The following is a 22,032-nucleotide window of genomic DNA, read 5'->3' as shown; positions in this document are numbered from 1 at the left end:
TCCTTTTTGTTAATATTAGAAATCCTCTGTGGACTTTGACGTGCTTCAGGAGTAAGTTGCCTTCCGTAAATATATGTCTCTCTCTCTCTCTCTCTCTCTCTCTCTCTCTCTCTCTCTCTCTATTCCATTCTGCATGTCTCTCTCCATCTGTCTCTCTATCTCACTCATACACTCTCACAATCCTTTCTCACCCATCTTGGCTATCTATTTATCCGTCTCTCTGTCTTATAGCTCCTTGCGTCTCGATAACAAGCAGATTCAGAATACCCATATCTAGATATTACAGCCCCTATGGAGGTCAACAAGTTTCACCACAAAGGGCTGAAAACATATGACATTACTCACTACTTCTCAACAAAATTATGAAACGCAGGCTGAATGCAATGCAGCAAGAAATAGAAGATGCTTTTTGGTGTTTTATTTTATTACGATTTATAAGTTCAGGGCTGGATGTCACCATGCATATATATATATATATATATATATATATATATATATATATATATATATATATATATATATATATATATATATATATATATATATATATAGAGCTATAAATTATATTTTGCGGACGTTAGGATATAAAAATATTTTTGTGAAGATATGCCATGACAACATCTCTTTATGAAATTAAAAAAAAATACTTAAACGAAACAATAAGTCCCTAAGCAAACACATTAAAAATAAAAGGAGTTCACCAAGTTCTTAAAATAGCCTACCTATATGAAAGAAAGAGTAACATTAACATAAACATAAAAAACACAGCGAGGAACATCGGTTGCCCATACTAGGCTATAAACAATTGCACAGAAGACGACTGAGTGTTTAACGACGGAACAGTCTTTTTGATGATTATATAGATTCTAAAATGGTTAAGTCGTTGTTGTTTGCACTTGGCCTCAAATGGAAAAATCCTTGCTGTCAATATAAGGTTTACAAAATTTCGAATGGCTTCGTATATTTGGTTGTTCAGGATTAGATAACCTGCTACCAGTTCTTTGGCTTACACCCCTTGGGAATCTATGCGTACCTTCAACAGCCTCTTCGTGCATCCCACGTATATCCCGTGATCACATCTTAGGCAAGTGTATTTATATAAGACGCTGGATGAAAGCAGAGGACTGGTTCGATCTTTGATCTGAATAGGGACACAATTGTTAAGGGACTTTTAGGAATTATTTTCAGATTTAAAGCAGGAAAACTCTTTTGAATAAAGGACGTGCATTTTCTCTCGTATCATCATGCACGAAAGGGAAACTTGCGTACATCTTCAGGTTCGGTACAGTGGATATAGGTGTTGGTTGAGCCATTTTCTCTTTTAGCAATTTGTTTAGAGATATGAAAAACAGCCGTGAAGGAAAAGAGTTATTACTGAAATATTTCATCAAAAAGTTTGATGAGTGAGTATAAACCCTGTGGAGGAGGGTTGAAACAGAGTTTAGTTTCAAATTAAAGAAACAAGAACTATAACAATTCATTCCCAAACGTGTGCCCAAGCACTTCCATGAATGACATGACTATGCTACTTCTATTTTATAAACCAAATACTGTTCATGCAGGGTTTCTGCTTCATAAGACTTTGTGGAAGATGGTCTTGTATGCGATGATAATCATAGGGAATTCGGAAGGATTTGGCTTCTTGTAAAACTTTCCACTTATTAAACTTATTGTTTTTACATTAGTCATTCACATGAATGACGGTATGTCCGGTTGTACAGAGTCTTTAATCGCTTTAGGTTGCAGAGAATTATTCTTTTTGTTTATGTAAATATCGCAGAACTCTTTGGATAAAGTCCATGTGTTACCTTATTCCCGATAACTTATTTCTTTTGAAAATGACGTTATATAATATATTCTGTTCAAATAAGCTGAATAACCTTAAATAATTATAGCAAATGCTCTAAGCATCCAGCATTGTAGCTGCTAGAGGGCAAGGACATTGAATGTTGAAACTGGATTATGAAAAATAGCCGTAAATCATATAATGCAGTTACAACAGATAATAAGAAGGAACACTTGCGTAAACCTTTTTTGTCGTTTGTAGAATTTTTTTAATTATTTTATTATTAAAAATTGTCATTCTTTACTAGAAAAAAATCAGTTTTCAATAGAATGCCTCTTCTACATTCTCAAAAACATTTTTACTCTATAATTTGCCAAACAAAGTCTTGTTTGTGTTTCCCAGTAATATTACTCGACATAAAAAAAAAAAAAAAAAAACAGTTCGTTGTACCTACTACGATTCCTGTTCCGGTTTTGAGACAATATTATGTCTTTGTCTTCACTTGGTGTTATGAGGTTCCTTAAAAATCTGTCAAAGCCGAAAAATTCAATAGCTTCGTACAGTCAAAGTCGCTGTTGTCGTGTCTCATCAAAGATGAATAATCGGATGAAGCAGAAGTCGTTAACGGCCGGTGCAGCAGGAAGGGATCGATAACTATTTGTGCCTTCGAATACGATTCATGCTCGCCTTCCCATTTCAGTTATTATATGTAAAAGGTTACTTGGAGTTTAACTCTAGTTTAAGTCCGATAAACATGTAAATTGAGAAAGGTTTCAGAAGCGCTGGTGAACTTTGTGTACAAATATGGGTCCTCTCTACAAAGATAACTTTCACCCTTCACCCCCTACCCCGACCCGACTCTCTCTCTCTCTCTCTCTCTCTCTCTCTCTCTCTCTCTCTCTCTCTCTCTAGTGTTATTGTTATAAGTAATCATTAACACTAAATTTAATTCATTTTGTTTTACGAAATCTAGAATGAGAGGTCTCCTGGAGACCATTTTCGAGAACTTTGTAGAGATTAGTTCTATTAAGTTATAGAATTGAACTTTACAAAGTACTCTTGAGTTCAAGTTGTTTAACGTATATAATATATAAAGTGCCCCTTTAGGTTCATTAGATGAGTATTTGATGGCATTTGTTAAAAAAGGTATCAGCAAAATATAGTTCACAATGTATTCACGTATACGTCAAAACCAAATTTTACATAGATTTTTTCCCTGTGCACCTTTCAGGATTCAGCATTTCGTGCAATCTGAATACTATTTCCAAACTTAGAAAACGAAACGAAAAAAAGGCGATTTCATATTCCAATTCCGAATTTATTCTCCTAGGGATTTATGTAACAAACAGAAATAAAAACATATATATATATATATATATATATATATATATATATATATATATATATATATATATATATATATATATATATATATATATATATATATATTTCAGCATAGTATTGTTGAAGATGTTGGGGCTGATGGTACTCTGAGGGATGAACATGCCGGTTTAGAAAGGGGGCGGGGTTGTAGTGATCAGATCATAGTTAGGCATTTAAGTCAGCATGATAATAAAATGAAAACTCCGTTAGCTCTTTGTTTCGTTGATTTTGAAAAGACCTTTGATACATTTCGAGACGGGCTATGGGAAAAATTATGAGGCATTATAAAATACCGGAAACGTTTGTGAGGGTTATTATGAAAATGCACGAGGGCACATCTTGTACAGTGATGGTTGATGGGTGTTTGAGTGATCCGTTTGAAGTTAAGTTTTGTGTGATTTAGGATGGCATTCTGTCCCCTGTTGTTTGTATTGGTCGTCGATTGCGTTATGAGAAGGGTTAAAAGAGTAACGGATGCAGGTATACTCTTGGGAAAAATGGGAAACTTCTTGGCTTAGATTATGCTGATGATATAGTTTTGGTCTGCGAGGGACCAGAAAAGATGCAGAGAGTGTTGGATTGTCTGGTCAGTGAATGTCGAAAGGTTGGTTTGGTTATAAATAGTGGAAAACTGAAATCTTGAATATGAATACTGAAAATGCGCAGGATTGTCTAGATGAAGGCATGGCAGTAAAACAAGTAATGAGTTTAAATATTTTGGTACTTTCTTAGATAAGGATGGTTCTCTGAGCACAGAATTTATGGAAAAATAAAAAAAAAGGATCATCAGGCAATGGAAATGCTTAAAAATATTGGGAATGATCGCAATTATTCTGTTCATAAAAAATCATAATTTATAAGGCAGCGGTTAGGAGTATTTTGATTTATGGGCATGAGTCATGGTACAGTACGATAACTTCGGATAGTAAATTTTTAGCATTTGAAAATAAGGTGCTTAGACGAATAATGGGAATTCATTGGAGGGGTAGGATATCAAATAACAGAATTAGAGAAGTAACGGGGGTGCAGCCGTTCGATGAGTATGTTAGGTTCTCACTGGAAGTGGCTAGGCCATGTGTATAGAAGACAGGGAATAGTACGAGATACACCGGGGTGGGTTGCCCTTGGTAGGAAAGGCAGAGGCAGGCCAAAGGAGACGCTATTACGGACAATGAGGCAGGAAGCAGGAGATGAGTGTTGGGGAGATCTTGAGGAGTTAGTCTAAGACAAAATGTGGTGGCTTGAGTTCATCGAGGCCCTTTGCATCCCCTTGGTTGCCACAGGATAATATAAATGTATTTATATATATATATATATATATATATATATATATATATATATATATATATATATATATATATATATATATATATATATATATATATATATGTGTGTGTGTGTGTGTGTGTGTGTGTGTGTATACACATACACACACACACATATATATAAATATATATATATATATATATATATATATATATATATATATATATATATATATATATATATATATATATATATATATATATATATATATACTGTATATATTGCATTGCCCCGCATGACGGATACTAGACTCAAATTTTGATGTTTGGTGCAACATTAGGCCAAGGGATCTTAGCTCTTTAACTTGTCTTTCCACTGTCATATTATAGGTAGTGTCCTTGTGTTCTTTTCTTTCTTAATCATCTTCTGCGTTTATGAGATTCCCTAGAGAAAAAGAATCCACAGGACATCAGATGAATGAGGAAAACATTTTATGCGGATTTGAAAAGATAACATACTACTATCTCTCATCAAATGATTCTTCACCAGTTTTATTTTGTCATGAAACGAGAGTCATTACAACAACCCAAAAGCAAGTAAAAAGGACAAATATTTTATTTGCAACAATATTCTGCTATTCAAAAACTTCTAGATATTTATCCCATTGCTTTTCAAAGCGCGTCGCCCTCATGAAATATTCAAATCCAGCGTCGAATAAAAATGTTCAGTTTATTTTACCCAGCAGACGATTCAGATACTCAGAGGAAAAAATACATAGAGCTTGAGACTAAGGTACAAATTGAGTACAAAATGAGTGACAGTTACACAAGATAAACACTGGCGAAATAAAAGGAACATAACACGGGTTAAATCTATAAGAAAAAGAAACAATACAGTAATTATCTTACCTGAATTTGAAAAAGGGTCAGGACCTACAACCTTCGCTATTTGGAAAAGCCAGGCAAGAAAAACTAATATCCAATTATTGCTCCAACCTCTGAGGAGACTTTGAGGAGGACATATGATCAGAAGGAGAGGTTGGTTTATGTAAGAGGGTAATCTTCTACAAATTATCAAACTACTTTGTTGGTAGTAATACTATGTTGGTAGTTATACTTTGTTTAGGTTAAGGGATTTTCTGTTTGGGGAAGCCGGTTATTTTCCAATACCTCATTCTAGCCTGTGCTTTCATACCATGCATACCGTGAGTTCCAGGTGGGGTATTTTTGTTAAATTGATTATATATATAAATTTTGTGAAATAAAGTGTTAAACATTTTAGTACTGTGAAGGGTTTATTGTGAAGAAGTAATATTAATTTTTGTGGATGGAAATATCATTAGTTATAATTTAACATATATCTGATTTTTATAAAATTTCTATTCCAGCCATTTGTTTTTTTTTATACTTCATCATTAACTCTTGAGCTGAAGTAGCCGTGCTGGTTTCTTCAACTGTCGGCTGTCGATGAATTACTTTGATCATCATTTCTTCGTGATCAGTAACATGTCGGAATTTCCCCAGTTAACTAGCGACAACTGAAATTATTTCTACTCCCAAGCCACTTACGTTTGCTCATCATCTTGTCCGCAATATCCTAGTTAATTAACGGCAGCTGAAATTATTAATACCCAGGTCCTGTATCTTTGGTGTTGGTCGAGTATATCTTTACTTTGAAATTACTTTAATTTACTTTGAAATTACTTTAAAATTGTCATTATATAAATGTCTTGTTATTTGTGAATAATATTTATTATAATTTCTGATTTGTTTATTCTTTTGACCTCATTAGGATTGTGGTGTTTCTACTTGTTATTTAAGATACATCTAAAGATACACTTAATCTATCATTGTATCTATCATAAATGGTTGCTCGTTAAACGAACCATGGGCCCTATATCAAAAGCAATCCATTGACAGTTTAGAATATGATGGCGATGTGTACACACGGGCTCTTGTGTCAAGCTCTTGAAGGTGTGAGAGACTTGGTGTGAACCTTTGGATCTGATAAACCAACTGACACCAAGTTATATATTCTGTATTATGTATATAAATATATATTTTTATATATATATATATATATATATATATATATATATATATATATATATATATATATATATATATATATATATATATATATATATATATATATATATATATATATATATATATATATATATATATATATATATATATATATATATATATATATATATATATATATATATATATATATATATATATATATATATATATATATATATATATATATATATATATATATATATATATATATATATATATATATATATATATATATATATATATATATATATATATATATATATATATATATTATATTTTATTTTTACGTTTTCCGTGGTTTAGTTTGAAATATGCTCTGTGAGACAGGTAGCAACAATTTAAGGTATTTTAGCCTTGTGATTCTGACTTCGTGGGTACGGGAAAACGTAAAAAAAAGGAAAACAAAGGAGAATTTCATCTGAGCATAGGGCTCTGGTTACTGAGGAAATATTACGTAAAACACGTGGGCACATTTAAAGTAGTGTATTTACATAAATGACATTAGTAATGGGAAAGAGGAACTCAAGTAGATTGAATGAAACTGGGAATTCCAGCCACAGTCCGAGAAGCTTCCACGAAATAGGATCCCTCTGAAATGAGAGATATGCACATTATACGCCAGTAATGAAAATAGACAAAAGAATAATGAATTCGAACCTGCACTGAGGGTGCCAAAGGAATAATAAAGAATTAATACTGCCGATGCAAGAGGCGCACGGACATTAGACAAGGGATTTCTGGCTTTCTCTTTAAGAAAATATTACGAGACAAAAAGCGTGACTGAAATGGGGCTCTTCCAGGGCACTTTACCTTAGCAGATTTTTCCGAGGGCGCGTGAAGGCAGTCCGTGGATGACTTGCAATTTCCGAGGGCGAGTTTCTTCCACGTGGTGAGATGCAAGGGCTTCAAAAGGGGCAAGGCGATGGGGACTCCTCGAAACTCCAAGCAATGGCGTGTGGGCTCGAGGAATACGGTCGAAGGGCACGAGGAAAAGTATACAGTGGCGGCAAAATTAATATTTACAGCAAAAATGCAAAATAATCTTAACATCAAATGTTTGTCAACTTCAAAATTGTGCAGCAGCCATACCACTGTCACAAGAGATTTGTGGTATGGTTGGCAGATTCCTTGGACCCATATGAGCGGGAAAACTGGCGGGAATTGTTAGTGCTCGCTGAGCTGTTGGTGTGAGATGATCTGTAATAAGTTGCTCTGTCAGCCTCTGACTTGCACATTTTTCAGTAATCTTTGGAGGCCCACAGCTCAGTTTGTCATTGACATAATGGGACGCCATAAGCTTACAAATGAAGAAAAGGCCTGTGCCCTTGCCCAGCTGGAGCAGGAAGTCTCTGTGATTCGTGTGGCCAGAGATATTGGTGTCTCTCGCCAAGCTATTTACAGTCTGAAAAAGGCGGCAGCTGGTCTCCCACCAGGAGCGGTGCCACAGCGGAAACCAGGTTGTGGACAGAAGAAAAAGATCTCTCCGAGGACGGATAAAATTCTGAAGAGGGAAGTATTGAATAACCCTTCATTTACAGCAGCTGCACTCAAGAAAAAGCATCCTGATCTGCTTGGAAACGTCGCTGTTCGTACGGTGCAACATTGTCTGCAGTGTGACCTGGGACTACTGTGCCACCATGCTGCAAAGAAGCCGCTCCTCACAGATGGCATGAAGAAGAAAAGGCTGGCTTTCTGTAATAAATATAAAGACTGGACCAAGGAACAATGGCGTGATGTTATGTTCTCAGATGCATCAGCCTTCAGATTGGTTAGAAGTGCCAGCAATGTTGTGAGGAGGCCCAAGAGTGTGTCCCGATATCATCACAAGTTTACTGTAAAAATCGTGAAGCATCCACAGAGTGTTATGGTGTGGGGGGCGTTTACTGGTAAATTAGGTAGAGCTGGGTTGTATTTCTTGCATAAGGGGGAAACAATGAAAGGAACAACATATTTAGAAATGCTTAAGGACCACATGTTAAGAGTTTTACAGGTTACATGATTCTGCATTTTTTATGCATGATGGGGCTCCATATCACAAGACTAAGACAGTAACAAAGTGGCTTGCAGAGAACAATGCATCTGTTTTAGAGTGGCCAGGCAATTCACCTGACTTAAACCCAATTGAAAATGCCTGGAAAGTTATTAAAGACAAAGTTGCAGGTGCCCAGCCCTCAAATATGGCTGAGCTTAAGAATGAGAGTAAGTTGACATGGTGCACTAAGATGGACCCTCAATATTTCATGATCCTTGCTGATTCCATGCCTACGCGCATCCACGCTGTATTGCAGACTAAAGGAGAGATGACAAAGTATTAATTCATGTATCTGAATAATAAATAAGTACAGATTTCTGTTTGTTTAATTATTCACAGTAGTTTGCTATTATTTTGTGAAATATGTCAACATTGTTTTTGCTGTTAAGATTATTTTTGCTGCCACTGTACTTTGGAAAGGGCCACGTGGTTAGGATGCAAGGGCATCGATGGGGCCAGGTGTTGAGGACGTCTTCATTCCATATCTTCCAGCCCGCGTGTGTGTGTCGACCTCGTGGGTTTCTGCTTTTTATCCCCTCCTATGGGGCAGGGGTGCGTCCAACACAGATGCTTTGACTCATTGCACCTGCTGCCCACAGGGGAGGTTTTGGCCTGTAGGAGAAACACCCAAGCCAGATTACTTTTGCCTCGAAGGAAAGATCTTTATCAAAAATGGGAGCGCCTTTAATCTTTTAAACCCCTGTTTTTAAGTCGATAGACAGATGGTCTATCGATCGGCCGGCTGGCAGTAAATGAAACACGACAGAACAACCAACAACAACAAAGGAGGGGGGGGAGGGGAGGCAATTTGCTAGCGAATTCTTGCTAATCATAATACCTCCCCATACAAGATGATGTACATACCTCCTTCGGGTGTGTACATCGATATTCAAGAATGAGCGGCAAATGCTTTACGTTACTCTACATTCTGCCTTGCAATGAACTTTACTCCTAAGGGTTTTATGAAGCTGTGACATTACTTTTAATAACACATTGGGACAATTTTCGTTAACAGAACGCAAAGTGATTTAAACACTTGCAAAAGAATAATTACTTTAGATTTGGTTACCCACTGGTAACTTTATAATGTGACTCGAACAATTGTGAATTAATTAAGATTATAGGACCACGTATATGAGGCTATGGCCAACAAATGAAAAGAAAGGTTATTGTTCAAGAATTAAAATACACGGTTACTTAATTTTAGATAAAATGCATGCGGTTAGTACAATCTGCCTTGAAGAGGCTATGTAAATGAAAAACAGCGTTTATTTTTGTAAATGACATCCCCTTTTACGCGATACTGTAATGACTATACATATTCGCATTGATAATTTATCTTCGTTTTAACGCTTTGCTCAGCTATCGTTCAACGCGAGCTGAGGGATGACCCACACACCGGGAATTTGACAGTCGTGTGCAGGCGAGAGTATTTCGAGGTTTTAATTCGCTAACCTTAAACTACGCTAATTTTATGCGTCCACTGCCCACTGAGTACTCCATGTTATGACGGGCGAGCAGACAAAAGATGTGGGGTCTTATAATGGAAGGGGGAAAGGGATAATAATAACAAAAGGAAAATTACCAAGACGTTACGAATGAAACTTGACAGCATATGAAAGGCGGGACACGTCCCTCAGAGCTTACGAAAGGGGCATTTAAATCACAAGGGCAAGAGTTTATGACTCGCGATTCATTAAAATAAAGATAACTAAATGACTAAAAGAAAGTAAACGATATTGGCAGAAGAGCTAAGGGAAAAAGAGTGAGGGTTTTATTGTGTTAGGCGGGAATTTATCGTCCTACCCCTATAAATTACGGCCCGGACTATCACTTCAGTCCCAGGGCGAGGAATGTGCACCCGAAGGGCGCGACTCCTTCAGGAGGGGCTGACACGCACGCCCAGTGCCAAGGTATGGGCGCAAGGGCGTGCCACTTCTCACTCAGTTATTCTTAATGATTTATACATTGTGTGGGGAATGGTATCCCGTATTTAATTGCCTCTTGTGGGGATAATTTAAGGGAAGATTAAATAGAAGGTGATAAGAGATAGAGGTTCCTTGAATTATAAGAAGGCAGGGAGGCTTGCCACCACCATCTGGCCGGCGGGCCACGCCCCCCCTGGAGTAGAAGTATTGGTTCCGAACCGCTTGAGGTTGTCTTGCCCGCAGATGGAATTTTGGGCGCTAGTACTACCCCCTGGGTGTTACTCTGAATGCTGTCTAGATAAGACATCAGCTATTTTGTTATCCGTGCCTTTGATGTGCTCGATTTTCCAGTTATAGTCCTGGAGATCGAGGCACCACCTCATTAAGCGTTTGTTTTGGTTCCTAAAGGTAGTCAAGTACCGAGGGGTTATGATCCGTATATACCGTCAGCAGGAAGGTGTGGTCAGCGTGGTATGACTCGAAGTGCTTCATCGCCAGCACCATTCCTAGCAATTCCTTCTCGATTGTACTATACCGCGTTTCAGCTGGCTTCAGTTTCTTTGCGTAATATGCCACTGGATGCCTAACTCCTCCTTCTCTTGGAACATAACTGCTCCGATACCGATGTCGCTGGCATCTACGGCTAGGGCAAAAAGCCGTTCGTAGTCGGGGTGTGTAGGACCGGCTTGGTCATGAGTATGACTTTAAATTATCGTACGCCCTTTTGCAGTCCTCCGAGCACCTGAAGGGCTGCTTTCCCGAAAGAGGTTTGTGATGGGGCAGCCGCATCTGCGAAGTTTGGGATAAACCTGCGGAAGTACTGAACCATCCCGAGGAAGCGTTGGGCCCCGTTTTGTTCTCGGGTAAGCCATATTCATGATGGCTTCTATATTCGCCTCCTTTGGTGCTAGCCAGCCATTTCCTACCTGATGGCCCAAGTAGGTAATCTCCCCGACACCGAATTGACACTTTTTCAGATTTATTACCAAATTTGCTTCTCCCAGGGCAAAGAAAATTTGGTCTAGGATTGCTAGGTGCTCTTCCCAGGTGCTGGCGTATGTAACGATGTCATCCAGGTATACCACGCAGATTTTTATGCCCGCCAGTACCTTGTTCATCAAACGTTGGAAGCAGCTGGGAGCATTTTTCAACCCGAATGGCATCACCTTGCACTGGTAAATCCCGCTGGGAGTTATGAACGCTGTCCGAGGGCGCGACTCCTCGGACAGCGGGACCTGCCAATAGCCCTTCTCCAGATCAATTTTGCTTAGGTAGGGGCACTCCCTAGGCTATCTAAGCAAGCCTCGATCCGGGGAAAGGGGTAAGGTTCCGACTCCGTTGCTTCATTCAACTTTCGGTAGTCGACATAAAGTCGGTCTCCACCGCCCTCCTTAGGTACTAGTACTACTGGTGAGGCCCAGGGGCTATGGCTTTGTTCTATAAGGCCGAGGTCGAGCTGGAGTTGGACCTGTTCCTCGATCCTACGGGCCTTATCCGGGTTAACCCTGTAGTACCCCTGGGCTATGGGTTTCACACCCTCCTTGATACTTATGGAGTGCTGTATTGCGCCCGTGCACCCAAGGGTGTCTCGGACGACCCGCGAATTTCTGCTTAATAACCGGCGGATATCTTCCCTGTGGGCGGCGTCGATACCTGGGGTTATAACTTCCAGACTCTCGAGGATCTCCGAGTTAGCGGTGGGCTGATACGCTAGGGCGGCAGCGCCAACTACTGCCTCGGAGTTAGAGGCACCATCTTCAGGTGTCTCCTCGCCACGGGTCCGATACGGCTTCAGAAGATTTATATGGAGCCACTTGGCCCTTCTTTTCCCACAATCCACTAGGTAGTTCAGGTCCCCGCGCCTTCCCAAGATTTTGTGAGGGCCGGAGAAGTGGGTTTCGAGGGGCCTCGTGGCGCCCGTTCGGAGCACCAGGACCTGGTCTCCCGTCTCGAAAGAGCGGGAGCGGGCGGCCTTGTCAAATTTCATCTACACCCGTTCTGTGGCCTGGGCTACCACCCAAGCTGCTCGAAGGTTTTTCTGGATGGTTGGCAATTCTTCCGCTCAATCCGCATGCTTGGGGTCCACCCATGCGTCATATAATATATCGAGTGGCGCTCGTGTGGAATGGGTGTATAATAGCTCGAAGGGGCTATAACCAGTGGTTTCGGAGGGAGTGTGGCGGGTGGCAAAAAGGGCATACAGAGGGTTGTCCTCCCACGAGCCACCTCCCTCGTGCTCCAACCGTTAGTGTCGTGGAGAGTGACTGGTGGGAATCGCTCGATGATTCCTTGACTCTCGGGGTGATAGGGCGTGGAGTGGAAATGCCTAATTCCGTGGCTGGCCATGCCGTCACGAAATTCCTTCGACATAAAGTGTCGACCCTGATCGGTTTGTATCGTGGCAGGGAACCCAAATCTGCAGAAGAATTTTACCAGGGCCTTTACAGCATTTTTTGAACTTTCGCTCCTGACCGGAATTGCCTCCGGGTATCGCGTGAAGCGGTCGATGATGGTGAGGCAGTGGGCGTTCCCCGATTTACTTTTCATCCGCCACTGCGGAGTGAAATAGTCAATGACGACGTCCCTGAAGGGGACGCCGCGAGGGGATATTCCCTAATGGGGGCCCGGGAACCACCTCGTTAGGGTTGCCTGCCACCTGGCAGGTAGGGCAGGAGGCAACGAATTGCTTCACGCTCTTCCGGATGCCCGGCCAGTAGAACTTGCTCTCGACGGCGCGTGCGGTGCGAGCGACACCGAAGTGCCCGCTGATGCCGTCATGGGCCAAACTTAGCACATCCTTCTGCAGAGTCTGGGGAACTACCACGAGTTTATGGCGCACCTGGGAAGGCTCGCTCGGCCCCGAGTTACCTTGCACAAGAGATCGTCTTCCAGCAGGAAGGCGTCCTCATCAAGTCAGGAGGGCATCTCGCTGGTGGCGGCCTCACTGCGGAGGCGGCTGGTTGAGGTATCTGCCTTTTGCTCCTCGATTAGCGTCTCCCTCGCGAGGGAGGGCAGGGCAGCGGCGGCTCCAGTAATGAGTAGGGTTGCGGGGGCCGGATCAGTTTCCGCTTCCTGGGGGGCAGGAGCGACTCCTGGAGCCACAGGATCGAGCCTAGAGACACCCAGGGGAAGCAGATCCTCCTGCTGCCTTCAGGGGGCAGTGGGGCGACCGGGGCTCGGAAGGCTTGAGGCAGAGGATGGGGACGCAGGGATCCTCCATTGGATGAGATCTTGTCCCAGAAGGAGGGGCTTCCCCGTGGTGAGCATCTCTGCTACCCCGAAAATGTGGTCCCTCTCTCGAGAGTCATCGCGGTGGTGACCCTTAAGCGGACCGTCGGGAGGTCCTTCCTATCCCCATTCACCCAGAGGATCGTCATCCGTTCGTCTTCCCGAATGACGGCTCCAGGGGATTTCTCTCCTCACAATTAGGCTGACCTCCGACCCCGTGTCTATTATGTTGTCGAGGTTCAGGGGAGGACTGGACCCGTCCGGAGGCGCGACCCTCACGGACTTAAGCCCAATCCACCCGGCGGGCCGTTTAGGGCAGGTTACGGTGCCTACTGCCTTCGGCTGGTTGTGCCGAGGGCAAAGCTTGTAGGTGGAAGAGAAATGTCCCCCTTTCCCGCAATCGCGGCATGTCTCATGGCGGAAGTCCCGCCGGGGCAGCGCCGCTGCGGCGCGATCGGGCGCAGTAGCAGGAGGTGGCTGTGATACCTTCGGGAACGGATGAGAGGGAGCCTTGGGCCGACTTCGGCACTGTTCAGTTGAGTGCCCCGTCCTTTTGCAATAGTGGCACGTCAGGGGCTTGCCCGAGTTTCCAGCCTTAGGGGAATTTGTTCCTCCGAGGAGGGGCGGGGGATTTATTTTCCGTCCCATGGATCCTTCTTGAGGGTGGTGGGTTTCCCACATATCTGCTATTCGGCAACACTCGGTGAGTGTTGCTGGGGCTTTTTCCACTATATGAGTGGCGAGGGCAGGAGGGGCGTAGCGCAGGAAATGCTCGAATTTAAACCGCTCGAGTACCTCGGCGGTGTTAGTGGCTCTTCGGAATCGAGCCATTTTGTCAGCCCCGCTCAATGGTACGCCCAATCGGACCAAGTCTGGCCTGCTTCTCTGGGCTGCTCTCTCCAACGTCTCCTCCACCGCTCTGGTAATCTCGTACGCTTCGTAACTGCTTGGCGACGGCTTCCCAGTTTCCCGATCGTCTGGGGAAGGGCGTGGTAGGCAACGAGGGCCTTTCCGCCCAGGAATTTAGTGAGAACAAGGGAGATTTCGGGGGAGAGATCGCAGCACTCCAGGACTCGTTCGGCCCTTTCAAGCCATACTTCAGGCTCGGACTCTGTCCATTTTGGCATGAACGAGTGAGCTTGGCTGAGGGCACTCATTCCCGCGGCAGGGGGCGGGGGGTGGCGTGCTGTCGTTCTAGCACCTGGAGCTCATGGGCGAGTTCTCTCTCTCTCTCTCCTCACGTTCTCTCTCCTCTCGTTGTTCTTGAGCAATTCGTTCTCTCTCCTCTCCTGCTCTTGGGCAATTCTGTCTCTCTCTCTTCCTCACGTTCTCTCTCTCTCGTTGTTCTTGGGCAATTCTGTCTCTCTCTTTCTTCACGTTCTCTCCCTCTGTGCACGTTCTTTTTCCTCCCGTTGTTCTTGAGCGATTCTCTTCTCTCTCCCTCTCTGCACGTTATTTTTTCCTTCTCCTGCTCTTGGGCAATTCTTGCCTCTCTCTCTCCTCACGTTCTCTCTCTCTCTCCTCACGTTCTCTTGCTCTCCGCCTTGGCATCGTCCACTCGCTCTTGAACCCATGCTCTCAGATCTTGCCCCGATAGTCCCATGTCCTTCCCAGCGGACATGTAGAATTTGAAATCCTCGTTTTGTTGGGCTCTGGTATTAGCCATCTTGAAATAATGGGTATATGATATGTCTGAGAAGACTTTTTGTTAAATTGGATGTGTCTTGAAAGACGTGGTTGTTCTTGGCGAACGAAGTCTAATATGCGTCTCGGAAGACTTAGTTGGATTTTTGTCACGCTCGGACTTGGCCGGCTGTAGCGTGAAGTTAAGGAGTTGTTCTAACGAACTAGAATGATCAGTCCCGTAAGGGCTTAGATGTGTGTGAACTACACTATATAATGTCTCAAAAGGACTTAATTTTGGGTTCCCGCAGGAATGAGAAATTATCGCCACGTGCGACGTAGAATTTTTGTATGAGTCTCTGAGGACTGGAATTTGGAGAAATTCTCGCCACGTGCGACGTAGAATTTTAGGAGTCTCTGAGGACTGGAGTTTGGAGGAATTCTCGCCATGTCTCGACATAGAATTTTAGGAGTCTCTGAGGACTGAATTTGAGAAATTCTCGCCACGTGCGACGTAGAATTTTAGGAGTCTCTGAGGACTGGAATTTGGAGAAATTCTCGCCACGCACGACGTAGAATTTTAGGAGTCTCTGAGGACTGGAATTTGGAGAAATTCTCACCACGTGCGACGTAGAATTTTAGGAGTCTCTGAGGACTGGAATTTGGAGAAATTCTCGCCACGTGCGACGGAATTTGGAGAATTTTAGGAGTCACTTAGGACTTGGAATTTGTGGAATTTGGAGGAATTCTCGCCACGTGCAACGTAGAATTTTAGGAGTCACTTAGGACTTGAATTACGATTCGTCCCTTAGGACTTAGAAATTACTAACGGGAAACCCAAAGAAAAATGTATGCTGGGAAATGAATGGGGAAAAAATGCTACACACGCTGGCATGGGCGGGGGTGGGTGGGTGAAGGACGCGCATGACCATCACCGGAGTTATTTTTAGATTCGGGATGAATGAACCCAGTATATTTATACACCGTCTGGGATTCCGGGAATTTCCCAGTCGTCTGAGAGGATAACAATACAATGGCCTAGTAATTTTCTCTATAAGCGGAGTTTAAATTTCGCTTTCCTAACACCTAACTCGAATTCTAACTACACTGAGAGAATTTCAGCAATGCAAGCTGACTTCGTCGTGTCCCACGTGGGAATTTTATTCGCGCCTAAATAACAGTTCGCTAATTCGAAATGCGAAGTAAAAGTTATCACAGAGGAATTTCTATCGCACTATTCCTCGAAGCAAAGGGTGGTTAGCACTGGTTATTTCCTAACTACCTATCCTGAAAGGCATGCATTAACGAATCTAATACTGCGGTTCTTTTCTCTCAGTGATTACATGCGTCCCTATTTCTAATTCCTAGGAACAGTCACGATTGTAAAAAGGTTTTGCTAAGATTAACACATTACTTACGTGGAATTTTCTGGATCTGTGTGCTGGTTTTACACATAAGGTTCGTAATTGTCTTGTACCCAGCTTAGCTTTGCTAATAGCTGATCTGGCAAGTTGCAAATGCAATAAAGCAACGCTAGAGGAACTGCAACTGCAAAACGAGATCTATGGCCAGGTCGCCATTTTTACGTTTTTCCGTGGTTTTAGTTTGAAATATGCTCTGTGAGACAGGTAGCAACAATTTAAGGTATTTTAGCCTTGTGATTCTGACTTCGTGGGTACGGGAAAACTTAAAAAAAAAAGGAAAACAAAGGAGAATTTCATATGAGCATAGGGCTCTGGTTACTGAGGGAAATATTACGTAAAACACGTGGGCACATTTAAAGTAGTGTATTTACATAAATGACATTAGTACGGGAAAGAGGAACTCAAGTAGATTGAATGAAACTGGGGAATTCCAGCCACAGTCCGAGAAGCTTCCACGAAATAGGATCCCTCTGAAATGAGAGATATGCACATTATACGCCAGTAATGAAAATAGACAAAAGAATAATGAATTCGAACCTGCACTGAGGGTGCCAAAGGAATAATAAAGAATTAATACTGCCGACGCAAGAGGCGCACGGACATTAGACAAGGGAGATTTCTGGCTTTCTCTTTAAGAAAATATTACGAGACAAAAGCGTGACTGAAATGGGGCTCTTCCAGGGCACTTTACCTTAGCAGATTTTCCGAGGGCGCGTAGAAGGCAGTCCGTGGATGACTTGCGATTTCCGAGGGCGAGTTTCTTCCACGTGGTGAGATGCAAGGGCTTCCGAAAAGGGGCAAGGCGATGGGGACTCCTCGAAACTCCAAGCAATGGCGTGTGGGCTCGAGGAATACGGTCGAAGGGCACGAGGAAAAGTATACTTTGGAAAGGGCCACGTGGTTAGGATGCAAGGGCATCGATGGGGCCAGGTGTTGAGGACGTCTTCATTCCATATCTTCCAGCCCGCGTGTGTGTGTCGACCTCGTGGGTTTCTGCTTTTATCCTCCTATGGGGCAGGGGATGCGTCCAACACAGATGCTTTGACTCATTGCACCTGCTGCCTGCAGGGGAGGTTTTGGCCTGTAGGAGAAACAGAAAGCCAGATTACTTTTGCCTCAAAGGAAAGATCATTATCAAAAATGGGAGCGCCTTTAATCCTTTAAACCCTTGTTTTTAAGTCGATAGACAGATGGTCTATCGATCGGCCGGCTGGCAGTAAATGAAACACGACAGAACAACCAACAACAACAAAGGAGGGGGGGGGAGGCAATTTGCTAGCGAATTCTTGCTAATCATAATAATATATATATATATATATATATATATATATATATATATATATATATATATATATATATATATATATATATATATATATATATATATATATATATATATATATAATATATATATATATATATATATATATATATATGTATATGTATATATATATATATATGTATATGTATATGTATATGTATATGTATATGTATATGTATATATATATATATATATATATATATATATATATATATATATATATATATATATATATATATATATATATATATATATATATATATATATATATATATATATATATATATATATATATATATATATATATATATATATATATATATATATATATATATATATATATATATATATATATATATATATATATATATATATATATATATATATATTATATGTATAAAATGCGTGTGTGTGTATGTATGTATATATACTAGCTGACAAACTCATTGCTGCCAGGGAAAACTCTGAAGAATTTAGAAAAATTTTTAAGCATTTCTTGTACTGACTGTCCCATTTATCCAGCTGTTACTGTGGTGACTAACCATTTTATCCATAAATAACTCTAGTAACTGTCACTGTTATATAAAAATATTACTTTGCTGACTCTCCCATTTATCCAGATATTACCGTGGTGACTGTCCCATTTATTCAGGTATAGCTGTACTGACTGTCCCATCGATCCAGGTATTATTGTATTCATTGCCCTTTTATCCAGGTATTACTGTAGTGGCTGTCCCATTTATCCAGTTATCACTGTGGTGACTGTCCAAATTTTCCAGATGTTACTGTGGTGACTGTCCCATCTATCCAGTTGTTACAATGGTGACTGTCCAATTTATCCAGATGTTACTGTGGTGACTGTCCCATCTATCCAGTTGTTACAATGGCGACTGTCCAATTTATCCAGATGTTACTGTGTTGATTGTCCCATCTATCCAGTTGTTACAATGGTGACTGTCCAATTTATCCAGATGTTACTGCAGTGACTGTCCCTTTTATCCAGGTATTAGTATGGTGACTATCCCATTTACCCCCCATTAAACCTAAACAGACCTTCCTTTAACTGAAACACCACCACTAAACCTAAGCACACACCCAACTAAACCTAAACACAACCCTGCTAAACCTAAACACATCCCCACTAAACCTAAACACACATCCCCCTACTAAACCTAAACACAGACCTTGATGTAGAATTAATCAGAGGAAAGAAAAGCATTTTGAATTATATATTTCCATGGTATGATAAACCCATAGAGTTTATTCATAAGTTACAAAGGAAATGGGGAAGGGGGGTGGGGAGGGGGAAGTGGAAGGGGAAGGGGGTATGGGTTTGAAACCTGCCCTACAATCTAAGGTGGGTCAGATGATGGCCATGCACCAAATTTTGTCTAGATCAGTCAAGCTGTTACCAAGTAAGTTACTAAGGGAAGGGGGAAGGGGGTATCGGTTTCCCTATTATCTCAGTTGGGTCAAATGATGGCCATGTGCCAAATTTTGTCTAGAGCGGTCAAGCAGTTACCACATAAGTTACAAAGGGAAGGGGGAAGGGGAAGGGGGTAAGGGCTTGAAACCTACCATATTATCTAAGTTGAGTCAAATTTTGGCCAGGTGCCAAATTTTGTCTAGATCAATCAAGCAGTTACCACATGAGTAACAAAGGGAAGGGAAAGGAGGATGGGGGAAGGGCAAGATGAATGGTGTACACGTTTGAAACCTACCCTTATTATCGAGGTTAGGTCAAATAATGGCCACGTCCGGGTTCCCCTGACCACAGCGGAAGCTCTTCCCCTGGAGCGGCCTTGTAACTTGTGCCTGAGTTGGTCCTTTTTATTGCGGGCTCAGACCTGGAACAAGGGTCTCCTCAGCCTCCTCTAGCTGCACACCCAGGTTCCAACTAAGAGACCTCAGCCTAAAGTTCAAAGGAAACCAAGGAAGAAGAGGAGTAGGAGTGTAGAAGGTCCAGGTAGTGAACAAAGCCACCGAGCTCTCACGGCACTTGTTTCCTATATGTGTAACAGGGCCTTGTTGTATAGAGCAATCCTGGCACCTTGCCCAGAGAAGGATGTCTAGGTTGTATCCTATCTTAGTTAGTAGTGTTTGTATATTATGGAAATTAATTGTAATAAACCATTTTCGATTTATTTTTATCATTAACCTTAAAATTATTATTATTATTATTATTATTATTATTATTATTATTATTGAGCCTCGATGGCTCGGTTGGTAGAGCGGCAACCACAGACTTCATAGAAGCCTGTGGCGAGGGTTCAATCCCCGCAGCCGACCAGTCAGAGGCAGACACTTTGCTATCCGTGTAGACACCCCGGGATTATGTATGTAATCAACGGATAGGTTTGCTGAAAGCAAATGGGTGTTACAGACTAATACACACATAAACAAAGCCACTCCAACATCTTCTAAAAACATAACAGACACCTCACATGTCTCGAACTGTCGGCCTACCCGCCCAGTTCTCCTCGTGCTGCTGGGAGAAAGGGAGCGGGGATTCTGTAATACATGCACACATTCGTTACCGGGGTCTAAGCGATGTCAGGCAGGGCAGCCGATCGAGGTTACGGCCTACTGCCCACCGCCAAATGAAAGTCCTTCAAAGAAGGCACCGTGCTTACCCCATATAAAAATGGGAATAAAAGCACGTTAAAACGAAGAAGAAGATTATTATTATTATTATTATTATTATTATTATTAAATTTTGGTGCAGGTCAACATTCCTATTTATATTTAACATGTTTTTAAAACAATTATCATTTATCTTAGGGATATATCATCTGCTTGTGAGCTAGTTTATCATTTTAATGGTGCTGTGTTAGCTAAGTTACATGTGGCAAATGGTTAGTTAACTGATGGAATTACTAGATTTAGTCAACCACACTGAGAGTACATCCCCTAAATGAATGTAAGCACCTTGCTTTTAGCCTTAGATAGGGTCGATTCATAGCTAATCTTACCTTAAGTTATCTTTAAAATGAAGTGCCAGACTTGAGGAGGTTAGGTTCATTTTCATCTGGTAGAGGCCCTTCTTGTACAGACCTTCCAGCCAAAAAGGACCTGGAAGGCCTGTTTGCAGGGGAGCTGTCATGATTATCGGGCCTTATGTCTGACCAGAAACTGGACATTTCAAATTTTTAAATAACTAAATAACTTTGAAGAATCAGATGGTAGTTTTAATGGCTGAGAAGTCAATATTCAAGCTTTTCCCTGTTTAATTATCTCCTAGAGAGAACTCCCTGACCTGCACCCCTTCCATAGTCTTATACTCTCCTTCTGCTGGTGGATTCCCTTTTGTGTTCCAGAGTTGTATGAGGGGGATGGGGGGAAACTGGCGAAGGGCATCCAGTTGACGAGGAAGACATGTGATGACTGTCCACAACAAGTCAGTACCAAGACTGACACGGTCCAAACCGAACCTCCTTCCCAAAGTCCTTAACAGAGCTTCTCGAGGGCGTACCTCCCCCTCACCAGTGATGGCTGACTAAGCACCCATTTATTCCGCCTGTCCAACTCTGCTGAAGGAAGGAAGAGCCCACTCATGCTTTTTCTAAAGCATATACAAAATTGCATCAGATTCGTCTGGGAACTGAAAGGAATCCGCCGTTAATCTTTTCTTTTGCTCTCGGCCTTTTCGCCTTTCATTATTCCTTCCCTTGCTAACCTACAAGTGCAGTGTAAAATCCTTGTAAAGTACTTTCTTGAATTACGTGAATTAATGAAGTAATCATTCCCCTTGGGCAGTAATAGAAGTGAATTAATTACCTCCTCGAATCTTGCTCTTTATGTATGTTCATACGATAGGTGGATTGTATGCACATCTCTTTGCCTTTCAGGAGTCGATGTCCAGTGCTAATTCATTAGCGCAAGTTTCCTGACACAAGTGTGCATGAATTCAACACCAACTACACCCGTTACTGTCATCAGAGACTCATTTATCTT

At 41.7% G+C, this 22,032-nt stretch overlaps 1 protein-coding gene across 1 annotated transcript; it reads left to right on the top strand.

Moving 5' to 3' along the window:
• Window positions 1–7,804: 7,804 nt before the first annotated feature.
• On the top strand, window positions 7,805–8,521 carry LOC136830443 (uncharacterized). The gene has a single exon (XM_067089978.1). It carries the CDS (start codon window positions 7,805–7,807, stop codon window positions 8,519–8,521), a length of 717 nt encoding a protein of 238 aa, XP_066946079.1.
• The last annotated feature ends 13,511 nt before the right edge of the window (window positions 8,522–22,032 follow it).

This window comes from Macrobrachium rosenbergii, chromosome 46 (assembly GCF_040412425.1).
Source record: "Macrobrachium rosenbergii isolate ZJJX-2024 chromosome 46, ASM4041242v1, whole genome shotgun sequence".
In the NCBI taxonomy this organism is placed as follows: Eukaryota; Metazoa; Arthropoda; class Malacostraca; order Decapoda; family Palaemonidae; genus Macrobrachium; species Macrobrachium rosenbergii.
The sequence above is the reverse complement of the archived record's forward strand: the minus strand, read 5'-3'. Positions and strand labels throughout refer to the sequence as shown.